The 19606-nt window shown below is 42.5% G+C and overlaps 1 protein-coding gene across 1 annotated transcript in view; it reads left to right on the top strand.

Annotated features, from left to right (window-relative positions):
- The first annotated feature begins 259 nt into the window (after positions 1–259).
- Positions 260–19606, top strand: part of STT3B (STT3B, catalytic subunit of the oligosaccharyltransferase complex) — a 43936-nt gene continuing 24589 nt past the window's right edge. The window contains exons 1-2 of the mRNA XM_026045487.1: positions 260–540; positions 19234–19342. Coding sequence (XP_025901272.1) covers positions 260–540; positions 19234–19342 — 390 coding nt within the window. The remainder of the gene's footprint in view (positions 541–19233; positions 19343–19606) is intronic.

Below are 19606 nucleotides of genomic sequence, written 5' to 3' on the forward strand. Positions count from 1 at the left end.
GCGTGCCCCTCTCCGCCCCGCCCCCGCGGCAGGGCGGCAACGCCGAGCCCCGCCCCACCAACGGTCACGCCCCGGCGCGCGGACATGGCGGCGGCGGCGGCGGCGCGGCCGTGAGGGAAGGGAGGGAGCGGAGGCATCGGGGGCCCCGCCCCGCGGCGCCGCCCCCGCCCCGCGGCGCCGCCCCTGCCCTCCCCTCCCCCGCCCGCCTGCCCGCCGCACGCGCCAGGCGGAGCGGCTGCGAGGGAGCCCCGCGCACAACATGGCGGAGCACTCGGCCGCCGAGCACAAGCACAAGCCGGCGGCGGCCGCCAACTCCGCGGCGACGCTCAACAGCCGCGCCGGGGCCGGCGCGGGCGGCGGCGCGGCGGCCGCGGGCCCCCCGTCGGGCGCGGGCGGCCTGTCGGGGGGCCTGTCGCAGCCGGCGGGCTGGCAGTCGCTGCTCTCCTTCACCGTGCTCTTCCTGGCCTGGCTGGCCGGCTTCAGCTCGCGCCTCTTCGCCGTCATCCGCTTCGAGAGCATCATCCACGAGTTCGACCCCTGGTGAGGGACGCGGCGGCGGCTCCCGCCCCGGCACTTCCCAAACTTGCGCCGCCGGGAAGGAGGGAGGGAGGCAGAGGGAGGGAAGGAGGCGCCGCCGCCGCCGCGCAGGGGCGCTGGGGAGCGCGCCCGCCGCGGGGCCCGAGCCCCGAAACGGCCATGGCGGGGGTGCACGTTGGTCCCAACGGCCGGCCGCGCGCGTGGCGCCCATCAGCACTGTTACCCCTTATTATTATTATTATCATTGTTATAATCGGTCCTGGCGGGGSGGGGGGGTGGGTTCCCGCGCGACCGTTTCTCCCGTTTCATGCCAAGGGGCCGGAAAGGGCGCGGGGCAGCCCCGCGGCGAGCGGCGGCGATGACAGGTCCTGCGGGGCCGCCTCCCTCGCGCCGCGCTGGGGCCACCGAGCGCCGCGGGGCTGCCCCGCGCCCGTCCTGCCAAGGGCCTCGCTTCCCTTTTGTTTTGTAATATTTCCCCCGCCCTTAAGAATTTAGGAGCTTTTGGAGAAATGGAAGGTAACGTTAGAATAAATAGTTATATTTTTAAGTCTGAAATGGCACGTTTTGGGCCCTAGTGCTAATCGCACGAAAATTGTGCATATGAAATACACTGTTAAACTTGCGTTAAACCTAGAATTGTTCCTGTAGCTGCATTTCTGCGAAGCGTGCGCGTTGCTTTGATAGTCGCTTTCCAAAGTACAACTTCCTCTTTTTTTTTTTTCCCCCTTCCTCCTTCCATGTAATCCATTCACAAATCATGGCACAGAAGAGTGGATAGAGAACAAGGGATTGCTTTGTATTTAAACACTATGAAGTAATACTCGCACTGTGATGGAAAAGCAAAATTATCTTCAAAACTTCAAGTAATTACCCATAGCTCCAGTGCTTTTCCACAAGCACAAATAAATGGGAGGAATGCAAACTTTTAACTACTGAAGTGAACAATGGGGAGCGCGGTTAAAGACATCTCTAATATGAATATGACCTTGGGATTTTATCTGCATGGTACTTTCTAAGGTTATTCTGAGCTAGATTTCAACAAAAGACTTTTCCTTTTATCACACAAACCAACTTTTTTTTCTTAAGTATATCGCTTGTGTTTTCATTCAGCTTTTACTGATTTTTATATTCAGGCTCATTCTTCGCAGATCCGTGGAAATTTCACAATTCTCAGTTAGGCTACTTTTGTCACTAAATCATGAAAGACCTTTAGAAAGGTGCTATTAGAGTTCAGTACATAGCCTTAATTATGGTTGTAAAGGTAATCCTCTGCTTTTGAGCAACCTGTAAGTTAATGTGGAGTCATCTTCCTGAGCCTGCAAAGAGAAGGCAGTGCTGCCTGCACTGATGGATGTAGCTTTGCTAAATAGAGACTGGATGAAGTTGACTAAAATCACTAGTTTTACTGCACATCTCCATGAGAAGCAGTTGAAGTGTCAAGAATCGTGCCAGTGTCATGTTGCAACATGCCAGCAATGGTGAAGGCGAGTGCACTTAAGTTAATTGGTCAGAAAGAGAGCCTGAAATGGTAGAAACTAAAGAAATGTAGGAAAACGCATTTTCTATTGCAGCAAAAACCTTGGTGAGCGGAGTAAGAAAGTTACTGCTTCTAAATGCTGTCCGGGAGTTAGATAGGAGTATTTTGTAATTGTAAGCATCTTACAAGACTGTCTCTAATGGAGAAAAGAGCTTATGAAGAGAGATTAGAGGCTGTGCTATAGGTTAAAAACAAACACAAACCCTACCACTTCCGTATCAGCTTATGTAGGTAAACTGGACACTATGTTGCGTTCAGGCCAGTAGCTGCAGTCTTTGATGGCAGAACTCGCTCTCTGCACTTCCTTGGCCTTTTCAGTCAAACTTGCATTGCCTCCAGGTGCATCTGTTGATATGCCACCTCTCCTGGCTCATTCATCTGTAATCAAGAGGGGGAGCTGCATTATATCCGAGAGAATGGGGAGCTTTACCCTTCTGAAGGGAAAAATATTGTTGCCTCTAGGGCATAAACAGCTTTTTCCTTTACTTAAGAGTCCAGTTTTCTGATATGGATGTAAGAAACAAAGGACGTGTGGGGAGAGAGTGGTTCACTTGGAATTCTTTGAATCTTGCTACCTTGCTGCTTTTTTAAATATATATCCCTTTCATATTAGGTTCTGTTGATGGCTGGGTTTAGTTTTGATTTTGGAGGCTTGCAAAGATAATCTCTGACCCTTTTTTCTGTTTGGCATTTTTATCAGAAATGGCCAGAATGTATTAAATAGTACAGGAGAGTGGAGGGCAAAAGCCACTGTGGCTCTATTACAGTGCCTGTGTGAGAAGAGATGGTGTTTTGTTGTTCTCCTGTTACCTTGTAAGCTTGTATCCTGCTTACTCAGACTAGTTTTGCTCTTTCTTCAGTGTTTAATACCCTTTCCTTTGCCACTTTATCTAGATTTATAGCCTGTGTCTTCATTACTTACTGTATTTGAGCTGAGCCCCAAAGACTTTGAAGAACATGTGTGATTTTTGGCAGCTCTGGGGTCGGGTGTATTGGTACGGTCAGTGTTGACTGTAAGCTGTGCTCGGCTGTCAACAACCCTTCAGCATCTAGTCCTCTTGCCAGCCGAGGGCTTGAAGCTCAGACAGTGGTGCCGCTGCTGTACTGAGACACAGGCTGCTTCCGTGTTGATACTTGGTTAAATAGGTAGCTGGCTGTTTGGACCAAAGGCACCATCTTTGCTGTGCTGTGTGCGTGCAAGCGTGCACCAGAGGCTTCCCGTGAGTGTGTAGCAGCATTTAACTCTGTGAAGATCGGTCATTCCTTCTTTCAAATGTTGCCTGAAATGCCAGTGTGGCTGTGAACCAAGGTGGTCAGAATTGTGGAATGCTTGTACGGGGACTGATGTGCTGCTAGCCTCGCCATTTGGGTCTAGTGCACAGCTCCTGTATGCTGTTGTGCTCTTTAGTTTGGCCGCTCCTGTCCTACATGTGCACATAACGAGACAGTTGCACCCTGCCGCATCTTGGTACTGATATTAAGTAAAAAATTAACAGCCTGAGTCATATCAATCGTATTTTCAGCAAGTCCAATTGAAGTAGTAATATTCATTTTGTTTGCACTGGTTTTAAGTCCCATGTGTGACAAGTGTATCTGGTCATTAATCATATCTTGCAACAGTAGCTCAAAGTCTTTGGCTTTTGGAGAGAATTTTAACAGAAAAATTGCGAGCATCTCAAGCTGAAGGGTGGAAACTGGTGTGTGTCTGAGCATGGGGCCTTCTGTCCTGTTCTGCTTGTGTGACAGGCAGCAGCGGTGCAGTCTCATCAGCTACATGGGACACTTGGTACCAGCAGGAATGTGGGGTCCTGCTTTTCTGCAGCTCCTCATACCGAATAGCCTGACAGCAGCCTCGTGGGCATCGTCAGGACACAGCTCTTGATTAAGAAGGATCCATGCTTTTTCCAAAGTAATATTATTGATCTCTTCAAGCCACCTGCTTTTCAGCTGTCATTAGGATGGCCCCTATTTATCCTGCCTTGCTGAGGCTGCGTTACCTTGCTAAGGGGGGCAATGGTTTGTAGATGTGAAAGCAACCTGCTTTCTGTGGCTACCCTCACCTGCAATTAGTGGATTCTAATGAAGTGGTCAAAGTGAACATAAGCTGGACAAAGTGAACACATTTGCTTGTGTTTTGGAGATAAAATCCTTCTTGTCCTTAGTAGATGAACCTGTCTATTTGAGTACTGCCAGCAGGACAGGTTTTGCTTGATTCAAGTTACATTTGCTAGGTGTATTCTTTAGCTCTTGTGAACTTTTTATATCAATGAATGCTTCCACTATAATGCCTATAACTAAAATGTGGGGAAAAAAATCATTTAGATAGCAAGTGTGACTCCAGGGTGAACATAAGAAGGGTATGGAAATAATACTGGAGACTGTGCAAATGAATAGATTTCCCTGGGAAAGACTAAGGTGTAGTTAGCAGATCTAATGATTGCATTTTGGAGGAGGAGTTCTGTGTGAGCAGCTATGCAGTCCTGCTTTTTTCCCTTTGTGCTGGCTCTAAGAACTCATGGTGAGCTGATTCAATGAGGAAAGTTGTCAGAATACTGTAGTGTTTCAGCTCCTCAAGCCTGCCCACTATCAGGTTGCATATTGCAGTTTAGTGAATGTAGAGTGTAACTGATTTTTAGAGGGTGAAATCAGAGTGAGTGTTAAGGTGGAGATATGTGTAGACAGAGTGTTGTGGTGGTTTTGTTTGTTTGTTTTGTTTTGCTGGATTTTAATTAAGACTGCTCAGTCCACAGGCTGCGGTCTGCAGTGGCCCACCCAGGCAGTTCATGTGGCCATTGCCTAACTGCTAGTGACTCTGCTGCACAGACTGACAGCAGACTGCTTAATAAATGTATTAATCTCGAGTGATGGCAGCCATTGTCATCTCTGAACTGCTCTTTGTGGAGCTCTGTCCAGCACATAATCTGGTTGGAGGTGACTTTATCAATGTGGATCTCTAAGAAATATTTCCCACCCATTTTAGCAACTCTTCCTTTTGTTTACAATATTTGACAACTTTCAGATCTTGGGAAAGCATTTGGTTCCAATACAATTTGAATATAATCACTTCAGATCGATCTTGAAATGTTGGCAAATATCATGATGCTCTATTAACTAGCTATGTAACATTCATTAACAAGCTTTTTCATTATAAGAAAAGTGAAATAGTTTTCAATCTGGAAAATTGAAAAGAGAAAATAATCTTTGAAAAGATTATGCTCTTACTGATAATGAATGATTGGATTATAATAATTTGTGAATCCTTTTTATTAATTTATGATAGAGGTATATTGCATCTGAATGATGAAAATGCCTCTACTCCAGTAATAATAATAATTTGAGTAGGATCTCAAGTTGCCTGATGCCTCCAACTCCTTTCTGCCATTTTATTCTAGTAAGCTTTCTTAGCCCTCTTCCCAAGTTACAACATAGGCTCCGGATGGAATTAGCAAAGCCTGTGTGTGTGTGTGCGCACATGCATAAAAGGCAAGTTTAGGGATATTTATGTGCTCAAAGAATAGCCTGGTGGGTATCTTCCCCTCCCTAAGGCTCCTTATAATGAGAGAGATTAGGCAGCCTTTTTTGATCACATCAGTTGGAATATGATACATCCTGAGACAGTCTCAGCGCAATCCACAGTTGGCTACTTGCTGCTTTCTAGACCATAATCCCTGCATGTCTAGGGATTTGAACAGCCTTTCCATGCTTAGCCACTTGAAGAGTGCTATTTTGAAGTTGAGTAAAGTTTTTGTAGAGAGTCGGTAAGGTCTTCTCAGCATGGAGAAGCTGTGAAACCAACTGTGCTGGATTTACTGCGACTTTCCAGGAAAATGCATAAATAAATATTAGGCACTTCATGAAAGGACAGTGTGGAAGAACTGCATTGGACAGAAAGTTGACAGCATAGCAGGGAGAAGATTTTGCATTAGCAGGGAGACTTCAGATTTGGTCAGACTAGACAGAGGCCAGCAAAAGATGGAATTCCCCTTGCAAACTTATGGAAATAATTGATGTAAAATCACTGCTGCATTTCTAGAATATGTCTTCCTTCCTTCCTTCCTTCCTCCCTCCCTCCCTCCCTCCCTCCCTCTGTCAGTAGGCAGCATTTCTTTCCTCACTTGCACAACTTGTAACTGGGTTGAAAACTTCATCAGACTTCATGTGAGTGCAGTCATGGGGAGGTGAGTGATAGTCTGAGAAAGACAGTGTTCCTATAATGTGGAGGATATGTTTGAATAAGAATATATTTTTTTGCAGCTTTCTTCTGGGGGGAAAAGATAAGAGATGAAGCAAAGCACTTGCAAAATGTTGCCCAGCTTATTAATTAGTGGATAGTGTAACTAGACTTGAAAAGAAAAACGTATGGGAATGTTTTGTGAAGGCTAATTGGGGTTGGACTGACCAGTTTAGTTTTTAATACTCTGTTTTGTTTTATAGTCTTAGACAGTGCCCTAGCTTGTCAAGTGCTCCTGAATGAATGCTATGGTGAAAGTGGTAGGATTTTTTTTTTTTAATATCCTACTACCTGAGCAGTTAAATATGCTCAGTTTTTAAACAGAGATTTGATTACAAAGAGCCAAGCTGGTTTATAAAGGTTCCCTTTTGCTTTTGTGTCATAGTCTTCTGTTATTGTCTCTGTTCTTGGCAAACTGTAATGCTAATAGTCCATGTTTCTAATCTTACTCACTTTGTTTTGTTTTTAAGTATAAATTGTGAACAGTAAACCCATCATGAAAATGCAACTTATTGCATTAGTGCTGATAGTTTAACACTCGGCTGAGGGAGTTAGGTTTAGGGAGATGCCTTGGCTGTTCCAGACAACTCTGTTCCGATTCAGGTGGATTATTTTTCCTTTAATGTCTGCCTGAGCACGTGCTGCTGAAAGCTTCCTTTGCTTCTTAGTTTTTGAAAATTCATTTCTTGCAGTTCTCAGAGGTATGTTTGTACTGACCTTTCCAGCCAAACCTGAGGGCTTCTTGCTACTTAACAGAGCCATTAAAGCTGCTGCTTTTATATCCTGTGGAGCCTGCACCCCACAGCAGTGCACACTCTTTTAAAAAAATCCTTTAGCAAAGCTTTTTCTAACAGTCCTACCAACTTGCTTATATTTCATAGTTGTTCATAGCTATAGAAGAAAGTGAAGTTAGGGCGAGTAAGGAGTGGGACCACTGCTATAGTCTGGGCTTTACATTTGCAGCAAATCCATAATATACCCAGAAGACAGATTTGGTTTCTGGCTCTACAGCAGAGCAGAGCTCAGCTCCTGACCTTTCTCTGGTCATTGCTGAAAACCGAATTGCTGCGTTATAATGTAGGTAGCCACTGGGTCTGGATTTTAGAGGTGCCACAGAATTGATCCTAATAACTGTGATGCACCTTACAGAAGTTCAAGCAGTTTGAGAAAAGAAGTTGAAACACAGATATAAGCCAAATAGGTCGACTTCGTGTTTCTCAGCTTACTGGTACTTTACCTGGGTGAAAGCTCTTGTGACATAAGGAGAATTAAGTGCTCTTACACTTGTTCTTGCTGTTAAGTGATGCCATATCCCTGTGCTTTAGAAAGAATAACAGTCTATTTTAAACAAGGAGTAGCTGAGCTTTTGTACATTGAGCAGTTTAAAGAGCATGAAATATTATATAAAATGTATGCTACTTTTTAAGTAGCTTGTCTAATGCAACAACTGTGTATATGGACTGTAGTAGGAATTATTGCTGGCTATTATAACACTGACCATGTTTCTTTCTACAAGCAACTGATTTACATGGGTTAAATGAGATTCTTGTGGAGCTCATGGGGTTCTGCTGGGCTGATAATCGCAGGATGGTTGGGTTTGGAAGGGCCTAATTCCCCTCAAGCACCAGCTCCTTGCCCAAGCAGGGCTACCTAGAGTGGCTTAGCCAGAATTTATGTCTGGACAGCTCTTGAATATTCCTAGGGAGGAAGGAATATTTGCAGTCTCTCTGGGTAACCCGTTTTGGTGTTCTTCCATGGAGATTTTGGCACATTAGTAAGATACGTGTTGGTAGTCTGTGGGGATACAGTTGCAAAGCACATTTTCAAAACTTTCATCACCTAAAACAAAAAATCTTGGAAAATTTTATTGCAGTTGAGGCTGTGAATTTGATGTGTTCATTTTGGGGTTTGTTCGTAATGCAATCTGTTATCTATGGTTTACACAGTATTCTGCACATTTATTTAAAGAAGATTACTTACCTCTTGTTTGTTCAGAGGCAGCGGCTACCCTGAGAGTTGAGTAGCAAGTGGATTTGGCAGAAAGGAAATATATACAATGTTACTGTGTAATTTAAAACTGTTAGAGCTGACATGCTTGGGCAGCCTCCTCTGCTTCCTCTCCTTCTCCCCCAAAGCTTTTTTTTTTTTTTTTTTTTTTTTTTTTTTTTTTTTTTTTTTTTTTTTTTCTCCAGTTATTGTACCCTAAATGGTAGCCAGCTTAGTTTTAAGTTCCAAGGAGCATGGCTTAGTGGTGGCACACAAAGATGTGGCACACAAAGATGATTTTATTTAATTCTCATCCTCTTGATAGGTGTTTAAGGAAACTTAGGTGTGGAAAGTGATTCTGTGAAAGTACCTCTCTGAAGATGCAGCTGACGAGGAAGGAAGATCATGTGTTGGTCCATACAAGACCTTACTTGTGTGCTGTGCCCAAAGGATTTGAAAATAAGCAATGTATTTTCTTGATGCAGAAGCAAAACAACAAAACAAGACTACTTGTCCTGCATTTTGTTCTTTTTTTTTTTTTTTTTTTTAATCTTTGAAAAAGAAACTTTTCTCTGCATGGTTTATATATTTTAAATTTAGCATTGGGTATTAATGACTTTTAAAATGTTTTTCTTTTTATTGGTAACAGGGAATGTTGCAAACTTTTCAAAATCAGAAAGTCAATAAAAGAAATTTGGAGCTTTTGCATTATATTGATGTTGAAAACACAACTTGTTGAAAACAAGTAAATGGGTGGTAGGCTGTCTTGTAGAACAAGAATCACTAAAGCTAATTTTTTTTTTCCCCAAACTTTCCAAAAACTTGTGTAATGCTCCTTCCTTTGATGACTCTGTCTTATACAGATGACTGGAATGATTTATCTAATGTCAAATGAAAAACTGCTGCACATGTCTGTCGGTTCATTTTGCTCTGTAATGGCTTTAATCTTTTATTTGCCAAATAGAAGATGGATTTTGACACTGAAGAGACTACATTAAACATTTGCAACAATGTCTTAATTTGTGATGTCTTGGGTCAGTCATATTTTATTGCTGATAACCACAACTGTGTTTTTTTTCCTTTGGCTAAACACCTTGAGGAACCAAAGTTGGGGGTTTGGGGTTTGTTTTCTTTAATTTTGCAACTAGCTATTTCTTCACCAGCTCATCAGCCCAGCTCATCTTCACCAGCTCAAAGCCTGAATGATGTGTTCTCTGTTAAGTGCATCGTGCTTGTAACAGTTTCCTCCTTGAATTTGGTATTCCAGTTTTTGCTTTAGAGCGCCTTTTCCCTTGTTCCAGCCCTGCCCCCCTGGCTGGAGCCCAGGGAAGGTAGGGATGTAGGGGTTGCAGAAATCCGCATGGTTTTGCTTTGCCATCGTGGATTCTGTGCAGTGCTATCTGCTGTCTTCTCCCGGGATACCTTTGAGAAGCAGCAGCAGCCAAGGTAGTTTAAGTGGTAGTTGAGTGGTGCTTTTACCTAGGATATTAAGCAGTATTGTGTTTATCTCTTACCTGTTACGCTGTGCTGGAGTACCTGTGGGTAGCACTTGCACAGCAGAAAATGTGGGAAAGCCTGTGGAGAATGATTCCAAAGTTTCCTAGAAATCTATTCTGGAAGTTAAGAGTGTTTTGAGTAAAACCTGTCTCTGAATCCTTACAATTTTTTTGGATGTACTACCAGGCTTGTCTGCACCAGTACAAAATGACCCAGTCTGCCTGTGATCTGGTGGGGCAGCTCTCCTGAAATTCCCATCAGCTGTTGGACTCTTTCCCGGATAGATTTCTGCGATCTTAGCAAGTTGAAGCAACTGAAAAAGCTGCTCAGTGTCAGGGTGTACAGCAGAGTGAGGCAAGGAGGGAACTCTGTCCTTCTGCAGTGGCAGGGAGCTGTTGTATTGGCACATCTTGTACCCTCATTTGTTTTCGAGTCCCCATTAGGTCTGTGACCAACAGGCTGTTGGTTATTCAGAAGTAAACACAGCAATGGCTCCTGCCAAAGCTGCTCCTCTGTGCTGTAACTATTTAAATGTTCTGCCAGAAATAGCTCTGTCGTTGTTTAATGATTATATGGGATGTCAGGGTTCTAGAGCCAAGTCCCTTTTCTGAATCAGAAAGGCTAACTCAAGTACTCTAGTCTTCTAATTTAGCTGGGCATTTGGTGTGAGACTTGACAGGGTTGGAAGGTCCTGGAACAGGCCCATCTAATTCATTTCTGAGAGCAGGGGAAGAGAAGATTTAGGATAAAACAGGCCAAAAACTATCCTTGGTCAACCTCTTCTGGGCCCTTCCCAACAGCTCTCATATCCGCTTGTAAACTACTTCCTCTTCTTCCCTCCCTGAGCCACAGTGCACCCATTGATGGAGTATCTCCCCCTTTCCCGTTGCCTTTCACAGGCTACCAGGCGTTCGTCAGGCTGGCCGCCAGTGGGCCAGAAGAGGAGAGCATGGCACCCTGAAGCAGCGCGTGTTCTTTAATGACATGGCTCTGGACATTAAGCACAGCCCTTCTCCTGTGCATTAGCAGAGATAGAAGGCTATATGAAAGTACACTGGTGTAGCCAGCTGGCCAGGGAATAATCATGGAATGGTTATGGTTGGAAAAGACCTTCAAGATCAAGTCCAAGCATGATGTATCATGGAAAGGACATGCTTTGGGACTCGTGATACACGAGGCGATGCCATGGGTAGTCTGCGAGTATTTCTACGTGTGATATTGAACCCACCTCACTCAGCCGTCTCACCCAGCACCATCCCAACATGATTCAAAAATAACTTCTTAATAAATAACTAACAGGACAGGAGAGCACAGTGAAGTAGTTTAAAATAGATAATATGGTAACACTAAGCAATTCTGAAAACCCATCCTGTAGAGACATAATAAACATGCAATTTTAATCTCACTTTCTGCACAGCAGAAGCTTAATATTAAGTAGTGGTTCTCTTAAATACTGAACACCAATCACTGCAGCACACTTGATCTGTAGTGTTTTCATGAGAATACCTAATAAAAGAGCAAGTAATGTTTTCTTATTGCATCTCTATGATGCTTCTACTTAGTCTTGGAAGAAATGTAACCATTAAGTACAGTTCTTAACAAGCTGAATTAAATTTGGTGAAAATTTGCATTTCTTTTGATTTAGACTTAGAAGATATGAAATGCATATAATGGAGAACTGCTTTTAACTTCTGCTTACCATACTCATTTCTGGGAACAAGTCAGCCACTAAAAGAATGCAAAGTATAGTTTAAAAGGTAAACTCTTATCTGTGTGTTGTAGGGGAGGGTGAAGACCACTTTCTTCTGTCCTCTCCTTTCTTGGTCTTTGCTTACTTTATTGATAAGCACCTATTGCTGTGCTGATTCCTTCGATGTGCGGAATATACAGTCACTTTGGAAACATCTGGAACTGTTGCTGCCTTCTTCTGGGCTGCACTAGCAGATCATGCAAGTACTCCTTATCTGCTTCAGTGCAAAACCAGGTGGAATAGTTTGAATGGTGTTGGGCTGGTACACCGTTCTCTGCAAGTCAAGCTAATTTAGCTCATCTTTGCACTGAAGCAGATAAAAGGAGGACAGGCCTGTGCCTAAGCCAGCAAAGCTCAGCTGAAGGATAACTACAGCAGCTGAGTTTGGGAGCATGTGTAAATCAGTGCCAGCATCATCAAGCTGTGTGTTTATCTCTCCTTCTTCTTATCGTTTTGCAGTTTGAGCTGCATTCATGCCTTTTCCTTTCAACTTTGTTTAATTAGGGCCTAATTAGATACACTTCTTAGGCTTCTCCTAAGCCTGGGAGTAATGGCTTGTTTCATGTGGAGACAGCTAAATGCACATCTGTCTAGGTATGTGCATAACCACAGCTGAAAATTGCCTGGGTCCCTGCTGTAATCTGACAAATGCAGTATTTACATCAATTGATATCAGATTACGAATGGATTAAACAGAATTTCTGAGCAGACATGCTTGAACTTAGGTCTTTAACCACAATCACTCGATGGATACTGTTCAAGTTAGGTAGGCTACCTGATTCCACTCTGCTGGTGCTTTGTATTATCTACTGCAAAACATTAATTTTTATTTTTGCAGCATCTATTGTAGGAAAAAAAGTCAATAAGTCAATATTGCAACAGATGGTGCTGAACCGGTGCGCTGTGAGAGGTCCAGCTTCTCAATTTAACATTAGCTACAACCAGAAAGGGCCATTGTAAGGAAGCATGCACACAGAGGCTGGAGTTTGCCAGAGCTGTTTGCAAGAGGAAGAAAAACATGTTTTAAAGGATTTACTAAAAAGAAAATATTTAAGGAATAGAATATTGGGTGAAATGTTACTGTATTTTAACTTGCTAAACTGATTCAGATGGCTGATGTGCAAGCAGAGCATTTTAAATATTGCTTTGTTTTTGTGAGCTAACACGAGAGGACTGTGTTGACAGAAATGCTCGCTGGGCATGCAATGTCATGAAAAATGGGATGAGGAAATGGATTTTGCAGAATGGGTCAGTATCTCTTGTGGCTGGGCCTCCTCTTTCTGTGGTAGTAGAAGGGAATTCAGGCCGCTCACAACTAGCAGGGCCTGCTTATTCCTTTCTGCCATGTCCCGTGTTTTACACAGTAGGAGGGGCTGCCAAGTGATCTTCGATCAGGCTTTCACGTGATGGGAGATGGCTGTGAACTTTCTGCTTTATAACCATATTTCAGTGTAGCTGGAGGTGGCTGTGAGCTTTCTGCTTTACAATGATATTTCAGTGCAGATGGCACTTACCTGCTTGCCACTGCGCTCTGGTGCATAAGTAACTTTGTTTATGAAGTAGATGTGTTGGCTGTAACACATACTCCCAAACAGTTTAAAAAGTAATTGAGGTAACTACAATGAATAAGAGGTATCCTTTATTTTACTCTACATTTCAGGCTTATTACAAAATCAGTATTTTCTGATAGTGTATTGGATCTTGCTAGAGGAATGCATGCGGCAAGTGTGGGATCTACTTAATAGAAGAGTCCATAGTTGTGTAGCGGTTATAGGTTGCTTCATTCTGTGGTGGAAGACCATAAGGAGAGACTTGGGAGCTGCCTGTTCTGTTCCTAGTCACTGCTCATGAGGCTCTCGTATCCAGCTCACTGAGTTCTAGGCTCACATTTCTCAAGGAAGGCTATCTTGGTGCTCAGAATTTATAATTTAACCAGCTGTTTAAGCATTGTGCTTTGCTGGCCGAGTCTTCATTTACCAGCCTTTAACTTTGAAGTTCTTGAATGTAAGTTGCCTTCATCCTGTTAAGGACAAGGACAGCATGAGTGTGCATCATCTGTAATAACATGCTTGAACGTGTGCTTGGTTTAAGTGCGAAGCCTTCAAAGTTGCAAAGTTAGTGCTCAACTGAGTGACCCTACACCATTCAGAGGAGGGGAGAAGAGGAAAACAAAAACAAAAATCTCCCAGCACAGTACCTTTGAGTTTATGCTATTTAGTACTACACCAGGCAGGAAATGTTGCCTCTCAAGAAGTTGTTACTGTCAGAAGATGTGGAACAGATGTGGCCACCAGTGTTGACGTCGGTTGTAATGTAGTATCTGCAATGAAGTATATTTCTAGTGGAAAAGAAATATTTGGTTATTCCCTCTGGAAATCTTGAATGAATCTGTTTGCATCTGACCATTGAAGTCTGGTAAAGCTGGCTGTCCAAGAAAAAAAATGCACCATCACTTTCCTATTAGGTGTAGTATGTTGTTAAATGTTAGGAATGCTAGACTTCGCTTGCTAAGCATGATGGATAAAACTGAACGTTTTGTTTATAGTTTTCCCTGAGAGATGAGATAGTTCACAGGCAGGACAGACAAGAACGTCTTCAAAGGATTTATAGGCATCAGTGGAGGTATCTGAAGCTGCAGGCAGGCAGCACCACAGTGATGGCGTGAAGCGTATCCTGCCTCCAGGTTTGGTGTGCCCTGTGAGGAGGACAAGCTGTGCTTGTGGAATGCTTTAAAAAGCTTACAGCTGCCTAGCAAAGCACTGGCAACAGCCCGTGCTCTCTAGAGGTTGCGATGCCTATATGTGCCCTGTGGAATTTTGTGTCATTAACCTACTGGAAATAGGCAGCTCCTCATTTCAGCACTTGGATCTTATTTCAGGAAGTCGCAGCACCATGCCAAGAAGTGACAGTGCAAGTGCTTAATCCTTTCTAAGCACGGTGTAGATGTGTTGGGAAAGTGGAAACCCTTCTGATTTTCTTCAGGATTTCCACCGAGTATGGTTGAATGTTTTATCTGAAAAATATGGCTCTCTTCCTGCTTCAGGTCCCACCAATCTGTTTAATAACAAAAGGGGCTTCACCACATTTAATTTTGTTTTCAGATTTTCTTATTTTAGAATTGAAAGCACAATCATGATGAGTTTTGAACCCAAAGGAACACAGAATAATGATATTGCTTCCAAGTCTGTTATCAAGCACGGTGGCATTGCTAGGTGGCAGTTAGATTGCAAGATATGTGTTTCTCCTTTCAAATGGCTCTACTTGCAAGGGAAAAAAAAAAGCTTAAAGATCAATTGGCTCTCTCAGGACAAGGGTCTCTTGAGCACTTTCATCCTCTCTCATGTATTGAGGCTTATCTTAGAATACAAAGAGTAATTATGTATCCATAAACTAAACGCGGGTAAGCATCTTCATGATGAGAAGTAATGCCACAGTACCTCATTACATGATTTATGAGGTACTGTGCTTCCGTTTTAAAAATGCATGCAAAACCTGTGTCGTGGTCGTTGCCAATTCATGGATACAGACTTTAGAATAAGCTTTTCAGGCTGATATGCTGGTATGATATAAAAGCAAGCAGGTGTTTTAAAATTTGATTCGAAATACTGTGTTTACATTCTGTGGTTCAGTGGAAGTCATTGAGCCCTCCAAGTTTTCCGTATAAGTGTTGCATTGAATACATTTTTCCCTTGGATGCAAACAGTATGTTGGACCTGGAGTCGATCTGTGTCTATCTTTTTCAAGAATCTAGAGTTGCCATCTCTAATTAGATGCTGTATTGCATAATTGATTCTGTAATCTACACTTGCATTAAAAACTAACCCCTAAAATGGCTCAGATAGCTTGTAATGTTCAGTGTTGGTTTATATCATGTCATTTTTCTGAGTCTGCAGATGTGAAAGTTTTGTGCATCTGTAGCTGAAGGTTTTTAGTCCGTGGAAGCCTTCATAAATGCAGGCTTAGGGAAATTTCAACATACTCTGCTAGTAAGGAGATTATATATACTTATAGAGCTAGGTATAAAATGCCCAAATAGGAAGGCTAGATGAACAGGCAATTTTCGCTTGAAACTGAGAGGATTTTAAGTAGTCAGCATCTTCACGTGAGAAGCCACTCTCTGATCTTGCACCTTGTTTCAAGAGAAGAATCCAATGAATTCCATAACCATTAGCGTAATTTGCTTTAAATGTTGTTAAGATCTAGGTGAAGTAACTGTGTGTCTATATTTGTGCTCTTTTCCGCCCTCCATGTATTCTTACTGTTTTAGTACGGAGAATTTTACTTAAAATGTTAATATGAAATAGCACTTTTGTCAAGAAAGTGCTAAACTTGGGAATGCAAAGCCAAAGATGCCTCCTTATAAATATAGCAGTAATTGTTGCCGTGAAGTGTTGCAGAGTTCGATAAATCTGGAATGTAGCAAGGGGTCATAGTGAACAGAGTTAAGGAATCATCTTGCAGCGTTTTGTCCTCAAAACAAGCGGTGCACAGGGTAAAAAACTCAAGCCTAAGCATGAGCAGATAGTAGGTTGGTGTCCCTCATAGTTCCACAAGATGAATGGGGTCATATGCAGGGCGTCTTGGTTGCAATCGTTGGAGCATCCCCAGAAGGGCTCCAAGTACAGGACTAGCCTGTGACTTGGTGGTCAGGACTTGTAGTTCTCAAACATACCTCAGCTGAGGTTGGTTTGAAGATTCCCTTACACCTCAGCCCAGGGAAAGAGACAGTTCAAGCTAAGGTCTTGCTCAGACTCTGATCCTGTGCCAAGTTCTGTAACGCTACTACTGGAAAAACGATACGACTGACACAGTGTGAAAGTGCCAAGAGAGAGAAGCGTCGCGTGTGTAACAGTTGTGTGCAGGATCCTGCTGTTAGCAGCTCTACCCTGTCTGGCCACAGGGAAACATCTGGAAGGGCTGGGAACCGAGTGCCGGGGGGTGCGTAAGCGGGATCGGAGCGAGATGTTGGCCGGGTTGTTTGAGCATAGGTGTCCCCAGCGCCTGGCACGCCGGCGCTCCGGGACTGCAGGTGTCGCTCCTCTCCTTTTCCTGAGGGGAAAGCGCAACGCGCCCTTGCTCTCCAAGCCGAAATGCGAGGCTGTAGTGAAGCTACAGCATTTACAGTTAAGCTACAGCGTTTGCAGTTAAGCTACAGCATTCTTCTTAAGGTTCCTTTGGTCAGAAGGCTGTCTCGTTCTCACTTACGGCTCTTGCCACAATGAAAAAGTAATTTACCTATAGTATTTCTAATGTTTTCTGCTGTAAAGTCATGCTCAGCTGCCTCTGCAGGCTTTTAATTTGCAGCAAAAAAAAAAAAAAAGAATCCCTTCTTAAAATGGGCGGTTTATACTTTTAGATCTACCCAAAAGCATATTAGAAGGGAAGATTAAATTTTGCCATCTTAAATGTTAAAAGTAAAAATGCTGTTTTGAATTTCAATTTTAAGTGATAATTCATTCTTGTAAAGTCATTTTATTAAAGACTCCATGTGCTGCTGCCAAAGCAGGAAACAGTTGTTCACATCCCTCTGAAGTCAGTTATGAAGCTTTGCTGGTTGGAAACACGAGGGGAATGTCAATATGTACTCTTCTTGCCCACTTCATTTGTTTAACTAATCTCTTAATGCTATAAAAGCAAACATGAGCCATCCTTTGGAGGGCTCTGTGAATTTGAGTCAAGATTTAAAAATTTGAAACTAATCGCTGTTAGTAAATACGTTATCTTGTTTCCTTTTTTACTGTTAAGGGATAACACCATTGACTGGGATTTCAGTGCATTTTAAGGCATGGCCACAGCTGCCTGGATTACGTGTTTCTCGTGGTACCACAACTCCTGCTTTTTCCTCACACAGTGCTGCAGGCTGGGCACTCCCCACGTTAGCAATAAACCTTGCTCCACCAAGATAAGAGGCTAATTTTACAGGTACAGCATTTCACAGATGATTGTAGCTGACAGCTCAGAACTGGAGAATTAATTAATATTTGGAAATCCAGTCAAATGGGAATATTTGCAGGCTTATTAGAAACAAATGTCACATCGCTGTTTGATACAAGGATTTCTAGGTCACAACGACGGATGTTTGTGTGAATTTCCATATATAAACATGACTAATTGCTTCTGAAAGCTCAGTTTTATCAGTTAATGCATCCTATGTAACTGATTATTGTCTGTAAAGGAGAGCATTTCTGAAAATATTGTGTGGTATCTATATATATGTGGGGTTTTTTTGAATATCCCTTGTCTGGTGCTGTGATGGCCCACCAGCATCTGGGCCTGAATTTCAGTTCTTTTTGTTTTTATTTTCATGGTGTAGACAAGGAAACCTGCCTGTGACCACTGTGTAGATGGTTCTGCAGGTGTTAGTCTTGTTCTACAAGAACAAGGAACCTGATGGATCTTACCATAGTCTTGAGCAACATGAGCTTTATTCTGCTGAAATTAGCTTAAGGTAAAGTAGTTATATTTGGGGAATGTATAAAAGAATTTAGTGTAGCTTTTAAATTTATATTAGAAGCGATGCTTATTACTGCTGATTACATATAAGTAGCTACTTTCAGAAATCGACAAAATAAAAAATTACACAGACTCTTAGCCTCATATGCTAAGCCTTGTATGCTAACTATGTAGAAGTCTTTGATGTTGGGTTTCCTTATCTAATCTGCTGTTTCGGTATTTCATTTAGTCATGGGATTTGGTACTTAATATAATCCTTAACTAATGTTTTCACTAATGAATTTCTCATTAACTACATTTCTATTGGAGTATCTGATAGGAGTTTGTTTTATGAGTGTTGTTTGTGTTAGAACTGGTGTTTACTCAGGCTTTTTTAAAACCTGTTTTTAATTATATTTTTTTCAAATGTATATAGCATCAATACCTGTAGCTTTGTTGGTCGGACTTTTGAATGGTCATAAAAAACCAGTTGCAATTTGGGGTAATGTACGCTACAGTTTTTCTCACAGCACTCTGATACCTGATTTAAAGAGTGAGGAGACTTGGTGTGAGGTAGATTTTGCCGTTTAAAGTAAGGAAAATCAATTATTTGCCAGGAAAGGGAAAGAGTAATGGCTTGGTGGGCAATCCATACGTGCCTTTTAGGGGGAAATCGGGCGGGTGGAAGACTGAAGTGAAGGTGTGCGCGGGAGGGCAAGGCCTCCATGGAGCGTTGTGCTGCGGGGAGCCTTTACTGGCTTAGGAGAGGAAACTGCTGTGTAGGTTCTGGTTTTTATTAGAAAAAAAAAAGGGAATACAGCAAGGCCTGTGTGAACAAATAGACTGATTCCCTTTCCTTTTGTTGCATTATTTCATCTTTCACTGTTTTGTGGAGCAGAGCAATAGAAGATGAGCACATATCCCCTTTCAGAATGGGAGTCTTGCACTAATTCTTCCATATTCCTAATTCTGCTTGTGTGGTGTTCTGGATGTAATAAATAATTGACTAACAGATTACATTTGAAAACTAGTTTGAAAAGGGAATTAGAAAACGAATGGGATGTTCATCACCATTGTGTTTATATACCAAATGAGATGATGTTGTTTAATTACTTTCCAGATCTTGGAAAACAAAAGCATTGGGGTATGCCTGGAATTTAGATGGTTCTGCATATTTTTAACTGCCTTTTTCTCTCTCTCTCTCTCTCTCTCTCTCTCTCTCTCTCTCTCTCTCTCTCTCTCTCTCTCTCTCTCTCTCTCTAGGTTTAACTATAGATCAACACATCATCTTGCATCCCATGGATTTTATGAATTTTTAAATTGGTTTGATGAAAGAGCATGGTATCCACTGGGAAGAATAGTAGGTGGAACTGTAAGTATTGTAATTACTTAAAGATGACTTTGCAGTAATTTCATTGATGTTCAAATACAACTTTGACATGGGTAAAAGGAGAATCTTAATGGAATAAACTTTTTATTCTCAATTGCTGCAGAGGGAATAGCAATGTTTTTTAATTTCTAGCTACAGAACTAAGTCAACATGTTTCAGTCCTCATCCAACTGTGAACAAGAAGCATGAAACTGGATGATACCTTCTTGCATATGAGCTTATAGTAGTAATAAACAGAGATGTTGT

The sequence above is a fragment of the Nothoprocta perdicaria genome, unplaced genomic scaffold (assembly GCF_003342845.1).
Source record: "Nothoprocta perdicaria isolate Ctin4 unplaced genomic scaffold, notPer1 scaffold_40, whole genome shotgun sequence".
In the NCBI taxonomy this organism is placed as follows: domain Eukaryota; kingdom Metazoa; phylum Chordata; class Aves; order Tinamiformes; family Tinamidae; genus Nothoprocta; species Nothoprocta perdicaria.